Below are 18,016 nucleotides of genomic sequence, written 5' to 3'. Positions count from 1 at the left end.
TCACTAGAGGCAGGGGAGGCACGGCCTCACCTGCCATCATGGAAAGAAAAAAAAAGGAAAAAGAAAAAAAAATAATTAATTGTTATATGTATCCAGTGATTAAACTAAAGTTATTTTCCATTTAACTTCACCAGTTTTAGATTATTTTTATTTTTATTTTCACATTTGCCGTTCAAATACTGAGAAGAGACGGTGATCAGCAACAGATCAGCAGCCAGTTGAGGCACGTCACTGATTTGTGCCTCAACATGGATTGTGCGCTATGACTCGGCTAACTGCTGGCCTGCTGTGCAGTGAGACCGTATTGCTATATGAATTATATTATACATTTCCATAGTTTAGTTAGCTGAGGTATATAATGTACAGTGTATTTTGTCAACAACTGTATGTGTGTAACGTATTTATTGTGCTGAGCGATCATAAAACTGGAGACTCGTCTCATAACCCCGCCTCCTGGTGCCAAGCACCTCCGCCGCAGAATGCACCGCCCGACGGGAGCGCCACACCAACCAAAGCCCGCACCCAAACCCTCCACGTGCAAGACCGAATCCACCCAAAAAAAGTCACTTAACAAGAAGCCAAAAAGTGCAAAAACAACAATGCTCGCGCGGCGCGCCGGAGGAGCCGTGAACAGGGACACAACATTAGGTACACCTGCAGACTGCAGCGCGGATTTCATATTTCATTCATTCACAACTCTTCCAACATGAACACCACTGCTCCCGCACTTATAAGTAAAGGTATGACCATAATAACGTTTTTTTTATTAAATGTGCTTTTTTGTGTGCTACAGTTTGTAAGTGTAAAGTTAAAGTTAAGTATACCAATGATTGTCACACACACACTAGGTGTGGTGAAATTTGTCCTCTGCATTTGACCCATCACCTTGCTCACCCCCTGGGAGGTGAGGGGAGCAGTGGGCAGCAGCGGCGCCGTGCCTGGGAATAATTTTTGGTGATTTAACCCCCAATTCCAACCCTTGATGCTGAGTGCCAAGCAGGGAAGAATGCTGGTATGAGCTTTTAAACATAACCCGTTAACTGCTGCCAATCAAATGGTGAATAAGATACTCTTTAGGGTTCATATGTTTGTAAAACTGACTGTGATGAAGTCAGTGCCTCACCTGACATGAACCTTACCGCACGCCACTGATATATATATATATATATATATATATATATATATATATATATATATATATATATATATATATATATATATATATATATATATATATATATATATATATATATATATATATACAGTGGGGCAAAAAAGTATTTAGTCAGCCACCCATTGATTGTCAATGGGTGGCTGACTAAATACTTTTTTGCCCCACTGTATATACACACAGATGGAGCCCTGACTGACCAGGCACTGCTAAGAATGGTTTGTAGTACACTATATTTCCAAAAGTATTTGGCCACCCATCCAAATGATCAGAATCACTTGGCCCGGCCACAGGTGTATAAAATCAAGCACTTAGGCATGGAGACTGTTTTTACAAACATTTGTGAAAGAATTGGCCTCTCTCAGGAGCTCAGTGATTTCCAGCGTGGAACTGTCCAATCGTGAAATTTCCTCTCTCCTAAATATTCCAAAGTCAACTGTCGGCTTTATTATAACAAAATGGAAGAGGTCCGTAACAACATCAACTCAGCCATGAAGTGGTAGGCCACGTAAACTGACAGAGAGGGGTCAGGCGATGCTGAAGCGTATAGTGCAAAGAGGTCGCCGACTTTCCGCACAGTCATGTGCTACAGAGCTCCAAACTTTATGTGACCTTCCAATTAGCCCACATACAGTATGCAGAGAGCTTCATGGAATGGGTTTCCATGACCGAGCAGCTGCACCAGTGCACAAAACAAGGTCCATAAAGACATGGATGACATAGTCTGGTGTGGATGAACTTGACTGACCTGCACAGAGTCCTGACCTGAATCCGATAGAACACCTTTGGGATGAATTAGAACGGAGACTACGAGCCAGGCCTTCGTGACCAACATCAGTGTGTGACCTCACCAATTGCGCTTTTGGAAGAATGGTCGAAAATTCCTATAAACACACCATGAAACCTTGTGGACAGCCTTCCCAGAAGAGTTGAAGCCGTAATAGCTGCAAAAGGTGGACCGACATCATAATGAACCCTATGGGTTAGGAATGAGATGGCACTTCAAGTTCATATGTGAGTCAAGGCAGATGGCCAAATACTTTTGGCAATATAGTGTACCTGACAGTACCTGGGTTTTGCCAGGTGAAAGGCAGCGAGTATAGCAGGTATTGTTTACTGGTAAGGGCTACATAAAACATCACTAAAAACGGATTTGAAAATGAAAGCAAAAGTCAAATTTTTCACTGTTGTACTGCTGAAAAATACACACCTCGCCGTGGTGCTGCCTGTGCTCAGTAAAAGCACATGAAGGGAATTAGTGCTGGCTTTGTCTTTCATCCGTGAAAGGAACTATTTTTGATCAGACTAGATGAAGGCTTGCCTCACGTTTAAAACTGTATTTTGGTATTCATGAGTTACACCTCACTCTCTCTCACAAAACCCAAATAGCCCTCAAAGAAAGCCAGTATTTACACAAAGTCTCTCATCCATCTGCTCCACTACGCACACGCACGTGCACACACAACACGGATACAGCTTCAGAGGCTGTTAAATGGGCATAGCTGCTTCACATCCTTGGGAGGGGGACGGTGAGGCGGAGAGCTGGGTCAGGATGCAAGTACTTAAGCGAGCAAGCTGAGAGAGCCAGCAATTGCTGTCTGAGGGGACTCGTTACTGCAGCAGCTCATGGCGGTGTGTAGTGACGAGTAATTGGAATGGACGACTCGGAGAAGGTGTTTTGTGATCTGCACTGTTGGAATTATGGCTCTCTAACGTTTGCAGAGACCTCCCTGAGGAGCGCCTCGGGGCGGCATGACAGAATCACACCTAAACCTGCACAAAGTCCTGCCATGTGACCATTTGACAATCTATTCAATTACAGGTGTGACTTCAGATCTTCTTATTAGACGTGCGTGTTTGCAGGTCAAAGACGAGGCACTCTGGAGGAGATCATCCATAACTTGGACTACTGCGATATTCTGGTAATAGGCGAGGAGTTGAACCCTGCACAGGAGTCACTCCAACTGGGGCGCAGCATTCTGCTTGGGAAACACCTCGATGCCACCAACTCCACATCCGGGATGTCCATATATGGTTCGTTACCGTGGTGTGGAAGTATGAGTATGAGTATGAGTAGGCCTGGGCTGATAACTTATATTGCTGGAGATTGTCCCAAAAATCATTGCTGATAACAACATTGTTGTGAGCATTATTTTCATAGCAATTTAAGCACTAACGTAGGTAGTGCCTTTTCAAATTTAATTTAAGTGCCACCAAATTCAATATAAATTGGCCAGAATATGATTTGAAATAGTCACATTCCCTTAACATGATAAAAAAAATATGTCTTCCGTGTAAAGATTACCCAGCAGGCACGAGACATTAAAACAAAGTTGAGAACTTGTTGAATTAGGTCCTGACTAGGGTTGTACGGTATACTGGTATTAATATGGTACCGCGATACTAATTTATCATATTCGGTACTATACCGCCTCTGAAAAGTACCAATCCCGTCGTCGTCACGTCGTGTCATTGCTAGTTTACGAGCAGACGAGCATGTTCGGCAGCGCACAATCACAGAGTACTTACGAGCAGACACAGTGTGTGGACCGAAAAGGGAGAACGGACGCATTTTGGCTTAAAAACTAACGATAAAGGTGAAGTTATAACTAGGGATGATGTTTGATAAGAAATTATCAAGCCCATTATCGAATCCTCTTATCGAACCGATTCCTTATCGATTCTCTTATCGATTCTCTTATCGATTCTCTTATCCAATCGAGATAGGTTGTTGTATATGGGAAAAAACACAATATTTGGTTTAACAAAAGCTCACTTTTATTTTATAAGAAAAAACTGAAATAAAATAAATAAATACCCCCCTAAAAAAAAAAAAAAAAAAAAATATTGACTGTTGTTACCCAAAGTATATTAAGTGGGATTTTTCAGAAAAACAAATATATACAGTAACACAAAAACAACCTGTCTCTGTGATCACTATAGGTGTATAAATAATAATATAGTGTTAAATAAAATCAGTCCCTTGGGCACAAAACTGAAAATAATACAGCTCTCCAAAAAGTGCACTTCTGCTGCTATTGGAACATACTAACTACACACACAGGCAGACAGCTAACAAACAATCCAAGACGTCTAATAAAGTTCCAAAGCAGATTAATCCATTTAGGCTCTTTATTGTTGTTGATCTTGCTTTGTCTTTTCCTATCTTTACTTTTGTCTTGCACTGGACTGTTATTTTTTTTCTTAAACTGAAATACACACAATGACAAATGTATAAGCTATGTGATTCAATTAACATACTGAAATTTAATACACAATATATAAATATTAGCTTCACACAAATATACAGTACTATCATCAAACAAATACTTCTGAGTGTTGAAACTATTTCGATGGTGGATATACACGACTAGCAGCCATTTTAAGTCCTCAAATCATCCATTGAAACAGTGCACAAAAATCATTTTTCAATAAACATCTTACTATCAAATGTAACCACTTCCCACCTTAATATTGAGTTACATAAACAAGTTAAACAGTTTACTTACAGCCTTATCTTTTCCAAGGCTTGTAAGAGCTAACACAACTTGTGTACTTCTCAATTAACTGACGTCGTCAACCCGGAAGTGCCCAAACTATTGACGCATAGTATTTTCATATTGCCACAAGGTGTCAGTAAGAGTACAATCAAATGGGCATAATATTGCCCATTTGGAATTCGTTCCCAGGGATTCGAACAAAGAACCAACTCTTTTTCTTTACTATAGTGGCCTCGATAACGGGAACCGATTCTCAAAAAGGGATTCAAGTCCATGGAATCGGTTCTTTTCTTATCGAACAACCGGGAGAATCGGTTTAGAACATCATCCCTAGTTATAACACTGAAACGCCCTCAGGAAGAGGTGCTTTAAGACATGGCTAGCTAGGGGCTAAAGTACATCCCCGGTCTGCCGTGTTTTAACTACTTCTAAATCACTAATCCTCGCTTCCATGGCGACAAATAAAGTAAGTTTCTTACAAGTATCATCCCTGCAGGACGAGGAATAGCTAAACATGCTTCACTACACACCGTAGCTCACTGGCGTCAAAATGTAAACAAACGCCATTGGTGGATCTACACCTAACATCCACTGTAATGATACCAATTACAGGAGTGTATAGTCGATAGGACTATGATTACATCAATATTTTTTAGCACCACAAAATCTTCTTTCGTTTTTTTTACATTTATATTATGTTTATAAACTCAGGAAATATGTCCCTGAACACATAAGGACTTTGAATATGACCAATGTATGATCCTGTAACGACTTTGTATCGGATCGATACCTCAATTTGTGGTATCATCCAAAACTAATGTAAAGTATCAAACAACAGAAGAATAAGCGATTATTAAGTTTTAACAGAAGTGTAGATAGAACATGTTGAAAGAGAAAATAAGCAGATATTAACAGTAAACGAACAAGTAGATGAATAATTCATTTCCTACACTTGTCCTTAATAATGTTGACAAAATAGTAGAATGATAAATGACACAATATGTTACTGCATATGTCAGCAGACTAATTAGGAGCCTTAGTTTGTTTACTTACTACTAAAAGACAAGTTTTTTTGTATGTTCACTATTTTATTTAAGAACGAAATGAATGCAGCTGAGATAGGCTCCAGCACCCCCCACCACCCCGAAAGGAAGAAGCGGTAGAAAATGGATGGATGGATGGATGGATTGTTCTTCCATTGCAATAAGAAACATATGTTTAATGTACCGTAAGATTTTATGTTAAAATAAGACAATACTGCAATTTTTTGTGGTCCCCTTTATTTAGAAAAGTACCAAAAAGTATCAAAATACATTTTGGTACCAGTACCGGTACCAAAACAACACTAGTCCTGACATTGAGCAACTCAAACATAACATTAAGACAAGATGCTTTTTGACAACATTTAATCAATGTTGGGTTCTGACGTTGATTTGACTATTGAAATTTGATCATTTTCAAACGTGGATCCAATGTTGAACATCAACGTTGTCTCAATTTACAAATATAACTATTTCGCAACATTGTTTTGAAGTCAGTTTTAAAGAGCATGTGTGTATTATCAACATTGTATCAATGTCTTGTGCCTGCTGGGTAGCTGGGATTATCATTAGTGGGTAATACGAATCATAATACATCATTATCATGATTATTGATATTATTAGTAGTGTGTCTACTGGGATTTAAGTCTCCCCGTTTTTAAGACCTAGTGACGCCTTTGTTTCTAACTTTAATCAAGGGTCTTTGAACGCACCAGTTATGTACTATGAGATACAAAAAAACATAACATTGTAAAATGTATGTTTTGTTTATCTTTCTTCTCATCATTGTTCCAAAATGCTAGTGCAGTGTGTGAATGCGTAAAGGGGAGCTTTGATGACGTTACAAAGTGAAGTTTCCAATGTTAATGTCATTTGCATACTTCGGTTTATTCTTATTGCTGTCTCCCAACAGGTGTGGACTCCATGTCAAACTACGAAGAGGTGATCCGAGAGGTGCATTACTCCAACTGGCAACCTGCACAGTTAACAGAGAGGAGGTTCCGCCTCACATGCTCAGAGCTCAATGGACGCTACACCAGCAATGAGTTTAACTTGGAGGTCAGTGTAACAAATATAGGGCTCGAAAAGGGCATGTGATTTTGCAATGCAATGGTGGGGCCGCGGTACAGTACAGTGCACATACCTGTGGTAATGTGAGAGAGCGCACCAAACTCGATTAAAATGGATCTTACAAAATAAAAAAAAATCGAGGGACTGCACTGAGACAAAAAAAAAGTACAATTAGTGGAGTTGATCCATATGAGCAAGTCCAATGGACAAGAAATTTGAGTAAACTGCCGCCTTTGTCAAAACCAAACTTGTCTTTATGGAGTCAGTTTTTGTACCAGTGAAGAATTTCAGAATGCAAAGTCTGGAAGGTTATGAACTAAATTATATCAAATCAAATCAAATCAACTTTATTTATAAAGCACATTTAAAATTTACCACAGGGGTAGCCAAAGTGCTGTACAATGGGCAGGTTAAAAGATAATATGAGTACCGAGCAAACACAACACAACACAAACAGAACACGATAAAAAATAAATAAATAAAACATAAAAAACAGGTTCACAGCAGGTGTGTTATGGGGCGCCATTGCAGGATGGATATCACTCAGTGTTAAAAGCCAAGGATTAAAAGTATGTTTTTAAGAGAGATTTAAAAACAGGAAGAGAACACTCAGAGGTTGGTCGTTCCAGAGCTTGGGAGCAGCAGCGGCGAACGCTCTGTCACCTCTAAGCTTCAGCCTTGTGTCAGGGACCGTTAGTAGCAGCTGATCGGCTGATCTTAGGGATCGGGTGGGGCAGTAAGGCTGAAGGAGGTCGGAGAGATATGTTGGCGCGAGGTTGTTTAGACATTTAAAAACAAATATAATGAGTTTAAAGAACGGGGGGGGGGGGGGTAGCTGTGTACGTGATGAAGAACTTCAACTACAATGTGGTAAAAATATGTCTTTAGCTATTATCAATTCAATATCTTAGAACAGTGTTTTTCAACCACTGTCTAGTGTGCCATGAGATATTGTCTGGTTTGCCCTGGGAAATTATGCAACTTCACCTAATTGGTCCAAAAAATATTTTTTGCAAATCAGTAATTATAATCTGCAAATAATGTGCCGTTGCTTCGTGTTTGTGCTGTGTAGAGCTCCGCAGGGTAACCATGTAATACTCCATGTCAGTAGGTGGCAGCAGGTTAACTACCTGCTGCTTTGTATGTGTCGGGTGAGACGAGGATGGTTTGTTGTGATCCCAATATGCAGACCACAGCGGGAGGCAGTGTGCAGGTAAAAAGGTATGTAATGCTTAAACCAAAAGGAAAAAGAAAAGGTAATGAAGCATAGGGATTACTATGCAAAACAAAAGGAAAACTGAACTGGCTACAAAGTAAACAGAAACAGAATGCTGGACGACAGCAAAAACTTACGGCGTCCACAAAGTACATCCGTACATGACATGACAATCAACAATGTCCACACAAAGAAGGATAGCAACAACTTAAATAGCCTTGCTTGCTAACACAAAGCAGGTGCGGGGAATAGCGCTCAAAAGGAAGACATGAAACTGCTACAGGAAAACACCAACAAAACAGGAAGGGCCACCAAAATAACAGCACAAGACAAGAACTAAAGCACTACACAGGAAAACACCAACAAACTCCAAAGAAGACATGACGACCTGGTGGAGTTTAATTTTTTAACGTTTTCTGCTGGTGGTGTGCCTCCGGATTTTTTTAATGAAAAAAACATGCCTTTCCTCAAAAAAGGTTGAAAAACACTGTCTTAGAATGTATAACCATTGAAATAAGTCATGAAAAAAGCAAAAATGCACAGCTTCCACCTACTGACATGGAGTATTACATGGTTACCCTGCTGAGTTCTACACAGCACAGACACTAAGCAACGGCACATTATTTGCAGGTTATAATTACTGATTTGCAAAAAATATTTTTTGGACCAATTAGGAGAAGTTACATATTTTCCCACGGCACACTAGACAATATCTCACGGCACACTAGTGTGTCGCGGCACAGTGGTTGAAAAACACTGCTCTAAACAGCACCGACACTCAACAACGGCACATTATTTGCGAATTATAATTACTGGTTTGCATAAAATATTTTATAACCCAAATAGGTGTAATTATATAATCTACCACGACACACCAGACTGTATCTCACCGCACACTAGTATGCCACGGCACAGTGGTTGAAAAACACTGATCTGGGCATCTGTGTAAATGTTGCAAACAGCCCTTTAAAGTGGGTGTTTATTAATAACATGGTGCAGCGGGTTTTGGCATCAACAGGCTTAAACAGATTGCACTGTATTACACCATGCATCATTTTGCAATAGAGTATATGTGATGGACAGTTCCAAAATAAAAATGTGTTTTTAAATAACTTGTATCAAACAGTTTTAATATAAAATTACAAAGCCAATATTTGAATGTGACTTCCACCACCATAGTTGCATTGTTGCTCATGGAAGTCATCGTCTTCTTTCTTGAATGTGTTACGGGTTTTTTTTTCCCCCTCTTTTGTCCGTTTCTAAAATATTCTCTTTCTTTCACTAGGTGAGCATAATCCACGGTTCAGAGGTCGGGGAACGTGTCAGTCACAGCGCTGCTTCGCCTCAGTACATGCAGTTAGTCCACAATCCATCCATGATTCATGAGCTGTACCCTAGGCACAACTCAGGTAAGAAAACCCATCAGACCATGTTTGGTTTGGCTGAATCCTGTGGTGTCTTGGAATGTTATTGTTGTGTGAACTCTCTGAAGTCGAACATCTCGAAAAAATTAATTTGGAGCTCAAACTAAATTGTTTAAAAAAAAAGATATACCTCAAAAAAGTCAAGCAAACCATCAGTTTTACTTCAATAAATCTTGTGAGACTTCATCTGCTTTCTGTGATGCTACCACAGCAGCGTAGCAGTGATGGAACCCAAAGAAGAATGTTCAGTGCCTAGTAGTGTTGTCCCGATACCAATATTCTGGTACCGGTACTAAAATTATTTTGATACTTTTCGATACTTTTCTAAATAAAGGGGACCACAAAAAATTGCATTATTGGCTTTATTTTAACAAAAAAATCTTAGGGTACATTAAACATATGTTTCTTATTGCAATTTAGTCCTCAAATAAAATAGTGAACATACTAGACAACTTGTTTTTTAGTAGTAAGTAAACAAAACAAAGTCTCTTAAAGGCCTACTGAAATGAAAGTTTTTTTTATTTAAAAGGGGATAGCATGTCCATTCTATGTGTCATACTTGATCATTTCGCGATATTACCATATTTTTGCTGAAAGGATTTAGTATGGAACAACGACGATAAAGTTTGCAACTTTTGGTCTCTGGTAAAAAAAAGCCTTGCCCCTACCGGAAGTAGCGTGACGTCACCGGAGGAAGGGCTGCTCACATTTTCCTATTGTTTTCAAAGCAGCGAGAGAGATTCAAACCGAGAAAGTGACGATTACCTCATTAATTTGAGCGAGGATGAAAGATTCGTGGATGAGGAACGTGAAAGTGAAGGACTAGCGTGCAGTGCAGGACGTATCTTTTTTCGCTCTGACCGTAACTTAGGTACAAGGGTTCATTGGATTCCACACTCTCTCCTTTTTCTATTGTGGATCACGGATTTGTATTTCAAACCACCTCGGATACTATATCCTCTTGAAAATGAGAGTCGAGAACGCGAAATGGACATTCACAGTGACTTTTATCTCCACGACAATACATCGGTGAAGCACTTTAGCTACTGAGCTAACGTGATAGCATCGGGCTCAAATGCAGATAGAAACAAAACAAATAAGACCCTGACTGGAAGGATAGACAGAAGATCAACAATACTACCAAACTCTGGACATGTAACTACACGGTTAATGCTTTCCAGCTTGGCGAAGCTTAGCAATATTGTTGCTAACGACGCCATTGAAGCTAACTTAGTTACGGAACCTCGACAGAGCTATGCTAAAAACATTAGCTCTGCACCTACGCCAGCTCTCATCTGCTCATCACGACCCGTGCTCACCTGCGTTCCAGCGATCGAGGGTACGACGAAGGACTTCACCCGATCACCGATGCGGTCGGCGGCCCGTAGACGGAGGAAGTCAAGGTGAGGTCGGCGGCTAGGGCGTCTGCTATCCATCTCAAAGTCCTCCTGGTTGTGTTGCTGTAGTCCGCCGCTAATACACCGATCCAACCTATAACTTTCTTCTTTGCAGTCTCCATTGTTCATTAAACAAATTGCAAAAGATTCACCAACACAGATGTCCAGAATACTGTGGAATTTTGAGATGAAAACAGCTTTTTGTATTGGATTCAATGGGCTCCGAATACTTCCGCTTCAACCGTTGACGTCACGCGCAAACGTCATCATATCGAAACGTTTTCAGCCGGAAGTTTGCCGGGAAATTTAAAATTGCACTTTAAAAGTCAACCCGGCCATATTGGCATGTGTTGCAATGTTAAGATTTCATCATTGATATATAAACTATCAGACTGCGTGGTCGGTAGTAGTGGGTTTCAGTAGGCCTTTAATTTAGCTGCTGACATATGCAGTAAAATATTGTGTCATTTATCCATCTATTATTTTGTCAACATTATTAAGGACAAGTGGTAGAAAATGAATTATTCATCTACTTGTTCATTTACTGTTAATATCTGCTTACTCTCTCTTTTAACATGTTCTATCTACACTTCTGTTCAAATGTAATAATCACTTATTCTTCTGTTGTTTGGATGCTTTGTATTAGTTTTGGATGATACCACAAATTTGGGTATCAATCCGATACCAAGTAGTTACAGGATCATACATTGGTCATATTCAAAGTCCTCATGTGTCCAGGGTCATATTTCCTGAGTTTATAAACATAATATACATTGAAAAAAAACAAAAAAAGATGATGTGATGCCAAAAAATCTTGACGTAATCATAGTAGTATCGAGTAGATACGCTCTTGTACTTGGTATCATTACAGTGGATGTTAGGTGTAGATCCACCAATGGCGTTTGTTTACATTTTGATGCCGGTGAGCTACGGTGTGTAGTGAAGCATGTTTAGCTATTCCTCGTCCTGCAGGGATGATACTTGTAAGAAACTTACTTTGTCGCCATGGAGGCGAGGATTAGTGATTTAGAAGTAGCTAAAACACTGCCAACAGCGGATGGACTTTAGCCGCTAGTTAGCTAGCCATGTCTTAAAGCACCTCTTCCTGAGGGCGTTTCAGTGTTATAACTTCACCTTTATCGTTAGTTTTTAAGCCAAAATGCGTCCGTTCTCCCTTTTCTGTCTACACACTGTGTCTGCTTGTAAGTACTCTGTGATGTTGCGCTGCCGAACATGCTCGTCTGCTCATAAACCAGCAATGACACGACGTGACCGTACAACCCTAGTACAACATGAGTATTACAATGCATTAAAAATACATAAATTACATACGCACAGTTAATTCCAGACATGTCTACAAAAACGTCAGTAGGTGATCGAATCACGTTGCGAACCCTCCTCACCCTCCATTACGTCTCTGCCAGGTGTCTTTTAAGTGGGAGCATGGTTATTATTGTTGTTTGATTGCAGAGTGATTAACGCAGTTGTACACATTCACAGTACATGACAAGAGTGCAAGAATGTTAATTAAAACATCGCCTGTGCAGTCAATAACATTTACATGATGGAGTGAACCTGGAATTAATTTTCTATTTACAAAAAAAATTCATTTAAGTGCGTGTACATATCACTTCTAGTCAGCTTCTCTTAGAAAAGAATGTTCCCTCGATTATTGTGGCGTTACGTCCCAGGCCCAGCCGTTGTATTTTAATTTCTGCCAAGTAAGATTTATATTTTAATTTCTGTATTTATCTTAAGGTTTTATAAATACTTTTTCCCACCTGTTACTCACCTGTTCACACTCTTATAAACACTTCTTATGATCTTTTAATTATCTTCAAAACAGTGCCTTGTCCAGACTTTTTTTTTCCAGGGGTGGCACTTATAAAACTGTCAGTCTACCACCAGGGGAAGCTGTAGTTACTATACTACAAACCCCGTTTCCATATGAGTTGGGAAGTTGTTAGATGTAAATATAAACGGAATACAATGATTTGCAAATCCTTTTCAACCCATATTCAATTGAATGCACTACAAAGACAACATATTTGATGTTCAAACTTATAAACTTTTTTTTTTTTTTGCAAATAATAATTAATTTAGAATTTCATGGCTGCAACACGTGCCAAAGTAGTTGGGAAAGGGCATGTTCACCACCGTGTTACATGGCCTTTCCTTTTAACAACACTCAGTAAACATCTGGGAACTGAGGAGACCAATTTTTGAAGCTTCTCAGGTGGAATTATTTCCCATTCTTGCTTGATGTACAGCTTAAGTTGTTCAACAGTCCGGGGTCTCCGTTGTGGTATTTTAGGCTTCATATTGCGTCACACATTTTCAATGGGAGACAGGTCTGGACTACAGACAGGCCAGTCTAGTACCCCCACTCTTTTACTACGAAGCCACACTGTTGTAACATGTGGCTTGACATTGTGTTGCTGAAATAAGCAGGGTATGATAATGTTGCTTGGATGGCAGCATATGTTGCTCCAAAACCTGTATGTACCTTTCAGCATTAATGGCGCCTTCACAGATGTGTAAGTTACCCATGCCTTGGGCACTAATACACCCCCATACCATCACAGATGCTGGCTTTTGAACGTCCACAGTTTCCAAAAATAATTTGAAATGTGGACTCGTCAGACCACAGAACACTTTTCCACTTTGCATCAGTTCACCTCAAATGAGCTTGGGCCCAGCGAAGCCGGCGGCGTTTCTGGGTGTTGTTGATAAATGGCTTTCGCTTTGCATAGTAGAGTTTTAACTTGCACTTACAGATGTAGCGACAAACTGTAGTTACTGACAGTGGTTTTCTGAAGTGTTCCTGAACCCATGTGGTGATATCCTTTACACACTTATGTCAGTTTCTGATGCAGCACTGCCTGAGGGATCGAAGGTCACAGGCTTAGCTGCTTACGTGCAGTGATTTCTTCAGATTCTATGAACCTTTTGATGATATTATGGACCGTAGATGGTGAAATCCCTACATTCCTTGCAATAATTGGTTGAGAAAAGTTGTTCTTAAACAATTTGCTCATGCATTTGTTGACAAAGTGGTGACCCTTGCCCCATCCTTGTTTGTGAATGACTGAGCACTTCATGGAAGCTGCTTTTACACCCAATCATGGCACCCACCTGTTCCCAATTAGCCTGTTCACCTGTGGGATATTCCAAATAAGTGTTTGATGAGCATTCCTTAACTTTCTCAGTTTTTTTTGCCACTTGTGCCAGCTTTTTTGAAACATATTGCAGGCATCAAATTCCAAATGAGCTAATATTTGCAAAAAAATAACAAAGTTTTCCAGTTCGAATGTTAAATATCTTGTCTTTGCTTTCTATTCAATTGAATATAGGTTGAAAATGATTTGCAAATCATTTTATTCTGTTTTTATTTACGATTTACACAACGTGCCAACTTCACTGGTTTTGGGGTTTGTAACTTAGACAATGATGTACAGAACAGGGGAGATTTGCTTCATTTTTTATTTTAAGCGTTTTTTTTCCCTCGACACAATCTCTATCATCTAGTTGTTGATTTCTGTTAAAAAGAGAATAAATACCCTAGAGAATCCGTTGCCTTATGAGAAGGTAGACTTCAAACAATGTCCGTGAGCTGACGCTGCCGGGACGCGAAATTACGTCATGTGGATTGAGAGATAGATGCATAGACCACTGCGTCACCAGACTATTGCTCTGACGTCATTAGAAATTAACCCCAAGCAGTTCCAAATAAATTTTCTATGAACCTTTAAATTTAAGATTAAAGATTAAAGTACCAATGATTGTCACACACACACTAGATGTGGTGAAATTTGTCCTCTGCATTTGTCCCATCCCCTTGGGGAGCAGTGGGCAGCAGCGGCGCCGCGCCCGGGAATCATTTTGGTGATTTAACCCCCAACTCCAACCCTTTGTTGCTGAGTGCCAAGCAGGAAGGTTATGGGTCCCATTTTTATAGTCTTTGGTATGACTCGGCTGGGATTTGAACTCCAACCTACCGATCTCAGGGCGGACACTCTAACCACTAGTCTTAGCAACTCTGACTTTCCCACTTACACACCTGATGTCATCTCTCACTCTGATGCAACTTTGACTGTCAATACTGTCCCACTTACACATCTGATGTCAGCAGGCTCACCACCCAGGAAGGCGCAATATCTGATCCACTCAAGAGGTACTTCAAAATACTGCAAAATCTGGAACTTTTTACATGCTGACTCTTTAGATGTAAAAAACAAAAACATGGCAGGCGCAATATACATCATTTGTGTGAGTCAAATGTGTAGTAAACTCTTGTACATTCATTTGATCTGCTGCTTCTCCTGCCAACATGGCAACCAAACACAACAAGTCACGTGACTAGCCTGCCAGTTTGATGGCCAGTTGCATCAGATGTGAGAGATGACATCAGACGTGTAAGTGGGACAGTCTTAGTTGCTAAGAATTGAAGGTTCATAGAAAATTCCATCGGAACTGCTGGAGGTCATTTTTGACAATTTCTTAAAATTAATGAAAACATTTATAAAAATGCAAATGGACTCATGTCACAAACATGTTATGAGGAATACCTGGAATATGAATAAATTGCAATTTTTCCATATTAAGATTTTGAAAAATATAACCTTTGGGGTCATTTTTAACCCCACGTGTGCATCTAAGGGTTAAATTATGTATGTTATTTTGTTTCAATATTGCGTTGCTCAGGAGCGGTAATTAGCTTGGATTAAGTTTGCTGCGTTGGATTTGAGGGGGGCCACCCTAAGCCACCCCCTAGACCTGCCAACAGGACATAAAAGTCCTTAGGTTTATGACTGGCAGTCCTAAATAAGTCCTGAATAAAAATATCAAACATGTAATGTTATTTTCTATCATTTCTATCATTTTGAAGGCGTTTTGATAAGATAATGTCACAGGTACAAGTGTTGTGCAAATGTATATGTGTACCGTATTTTCCGGACTATAGAGCACACCGAGATATAAGCCGCACCCACTACGTTTTAAAAGAAATCAATATGTTTCCATATATTAGCCGCACCGGACTATAAGGCGCATATATCTACTTTGTGGGGGACGGCGTGGCGAAGTTGGGAGAGTGGCCGTGCCAGCAATCTGAGGGTTACTGGTTCAATCCCCAACCTTCTACCATCCTAGTCACGTCCGTTGTGTCCTTGGGCAAGACACTTCACCCTTGCTCCTGATGGGTCCTGGTTTGCGCCTTGCATGGCAGCTCCCGCCATCAGTGTGTGAATGTGTGTGTGAATGGGTGAAAGTGGAAATACTGTCAAAGCGCTTTGGGCTCCTTAAAAAGGGGTAGAAAAGCGCTATACAAGTACAACCAATATCATTATTATTACCATTATCATTATCATTTGTCAAATGAGTTATTTACACGGAAAGAGTCTGTCAATTTTACATACATTAATTGTTTCCAAACGGTGCCTGTACCACGGCAGTAAAACGGCTGATCAAACAAAACAGAAGTCATCGTCATGACCCCGCTAGCTGCGGAAGCTAGCTCTCCAATCAGCTAAACAGAATCAATAACTCCACGGTCAATCAATCAATCAATCAATGTTTATTTGTATAGCCCTAAATCACAAGTGTCTCAAAGAGCTGCACAAGCCACAACGACATCCGCGGTACAGAGCCCACATAAGGGCAAGGAAAAACTCACAACCCCAATGGGACGTCGATGTGAATGACTATGAGAAACCTTGGAGAGGACCGGATGCAATGGACGTCGAGTGGGTCTGACATAATATTGTGAAAGTCCAGTCCATAGTAGATCTAACATAATAGTGAAAGTCCAGTCCATAGTGGGGCGGAGATGTTTTGGTGAATATACACAACTGAAACAATACAAAAAAAAAGGCCATTGTGAATTAATAATACTAACACAGACACTCGTCAACGTGCTATCGTATTAGCTAATGCTAACAATGCTAGCATGTACAAATATACATGAAAACACTCCTAGAGACATCACACATGAGACGGTTTAGTAAGTAACAATAGTTTTAGTTATATTGTAAAACGTACGCACGTTGCTTCGAGTGATGAATGAATAATTCACACGAGTAAAAACGTTATGGTTGGCTAGAATACTGAATGGTTGAAAAAAATAAAAAATAAATAGCATTGCTGGTAAATGGAAGGACACTGTAGCACCTGCAGTGAGCAAACTCATCCAAAAGATGGGGCATTATAGAACAAACAATAAAACTGCTTCCCAGTGTTTTTGCCTGTTTTATTGTATAAATATAGCATATAAATTAAAATTTAAACTGGAGTATATAAATTCTTAAATGTGCTTGCCGTTGAATGTCGGTCTAGCCTATGACGTACTGATAATGATGACTTAAAGGTGCCATATGTAGTAATGTGGCCAGAAATGGTACTGCATTCATGGTCAAAATTCTGTAGTCCCCTCCCACTCTCCAGGACTGAGGTTGCCAGATACGCAATCCTACTCCAAGGAACTTCAAATGGCAATCGACGAGTCCTACGCTGTAGGTTTCTCTTGTTTATGCTTCTTGCAAGATGGTTTACTAAGTAATTATGCCACATTTTACTGATGTCGATGAGCCAAATGTATTTGTAAAGTTACGCAGCAATATTTTCGTCTGGAGTCGGGACAGATTGTTGTCATTACCCTGCTAAAATGTCTAGTTTGACCACACGGACCACCATTAAAATAATTATATATAAAAATATATTATATATCGCATAGGCCTATTTTGATGGCAAGCCAAGGCCAACAGTAAAATTACCGCCACATTTCGTTCAGCATATATCCATGTTGCATCCAACCTGACGCACTGCCTTCTCTTCCATGTACGCACATCACCATCTTTCAGTGCAGAGTGCAATTCTATGAGCCAACCCACGTTACGCATAAACCACGTTACGCATGAATCCTATAGCCTACTACCATGTCAATACACAAAGTAGAAAATCATTACATGTAATGCATTATATTGTGCCAAGCAAATACCACCCCATATGTGTACCAGAAACCGCAATTAGTCGTGCTAATGTTGGAACGCATTTCCTCAGCATATCAGCATATTGAGAAGGAAATAGGCACTGACACTACCCATATACACATAGCTTTTATTTGTCGAAAATATATGTTGCCCTGTCAGTTGGATGACACATCGACATACAGGCTAACGGGCATATATTTCCCCCGTTAAC

The 18,016-nt window shown here is 39.9% G+C and overlaps 1 protein-coding gene across 2 annotated transcripts in view; it reads left to right on the top strand.

Moving 5' to 3' along the window:
* Positions 1-18,016, top strand: part of LOC133663476 (calsyntenin-2-like) — a 722,813-nt gene that overhangs the window by 686,645 nt on the left and 18,152 nt on the right. For both annotated transcript variants that reach the window (XM_062067961.1, XM_062067962.1), the window contains 3 exons: positions 3,035-3,205; positions 6,625-6,770; positions 9,284-9,407. In XM_062067961.1, coding sequence (XP_061923945.1) covers positions 3,035-3,205; positions 6,625-6,770; positions 9,284-9,407 — 441 coding nt within the window. The remainder of the gene's footprint in view (positions 1-3,034; positions 3,206-6,624; positions 6,771-9,283; positions 9,408-18,016) is intronic.

The sequence above is a fragment of the Entelurus aequoreus genome, linkage group LG13 (genome assembly GCF_033978785.1).
Source record: "Entelurus aequoreus isolate RoL-2023_Sb linkage group LG13, RoL_Eaeq_v1.1, whole genome shotgun sequence".
Classification (NCBI taxonomy): Eukaryota; Metazoa; Chordata; class Actinopteri; order Syngnathiformes; family Syngnathidae; genus Entelurus; species Entelurus aequoreus.
This window is presented reverse-complemented; position numbering and strand designations above follow the sequence as displayed.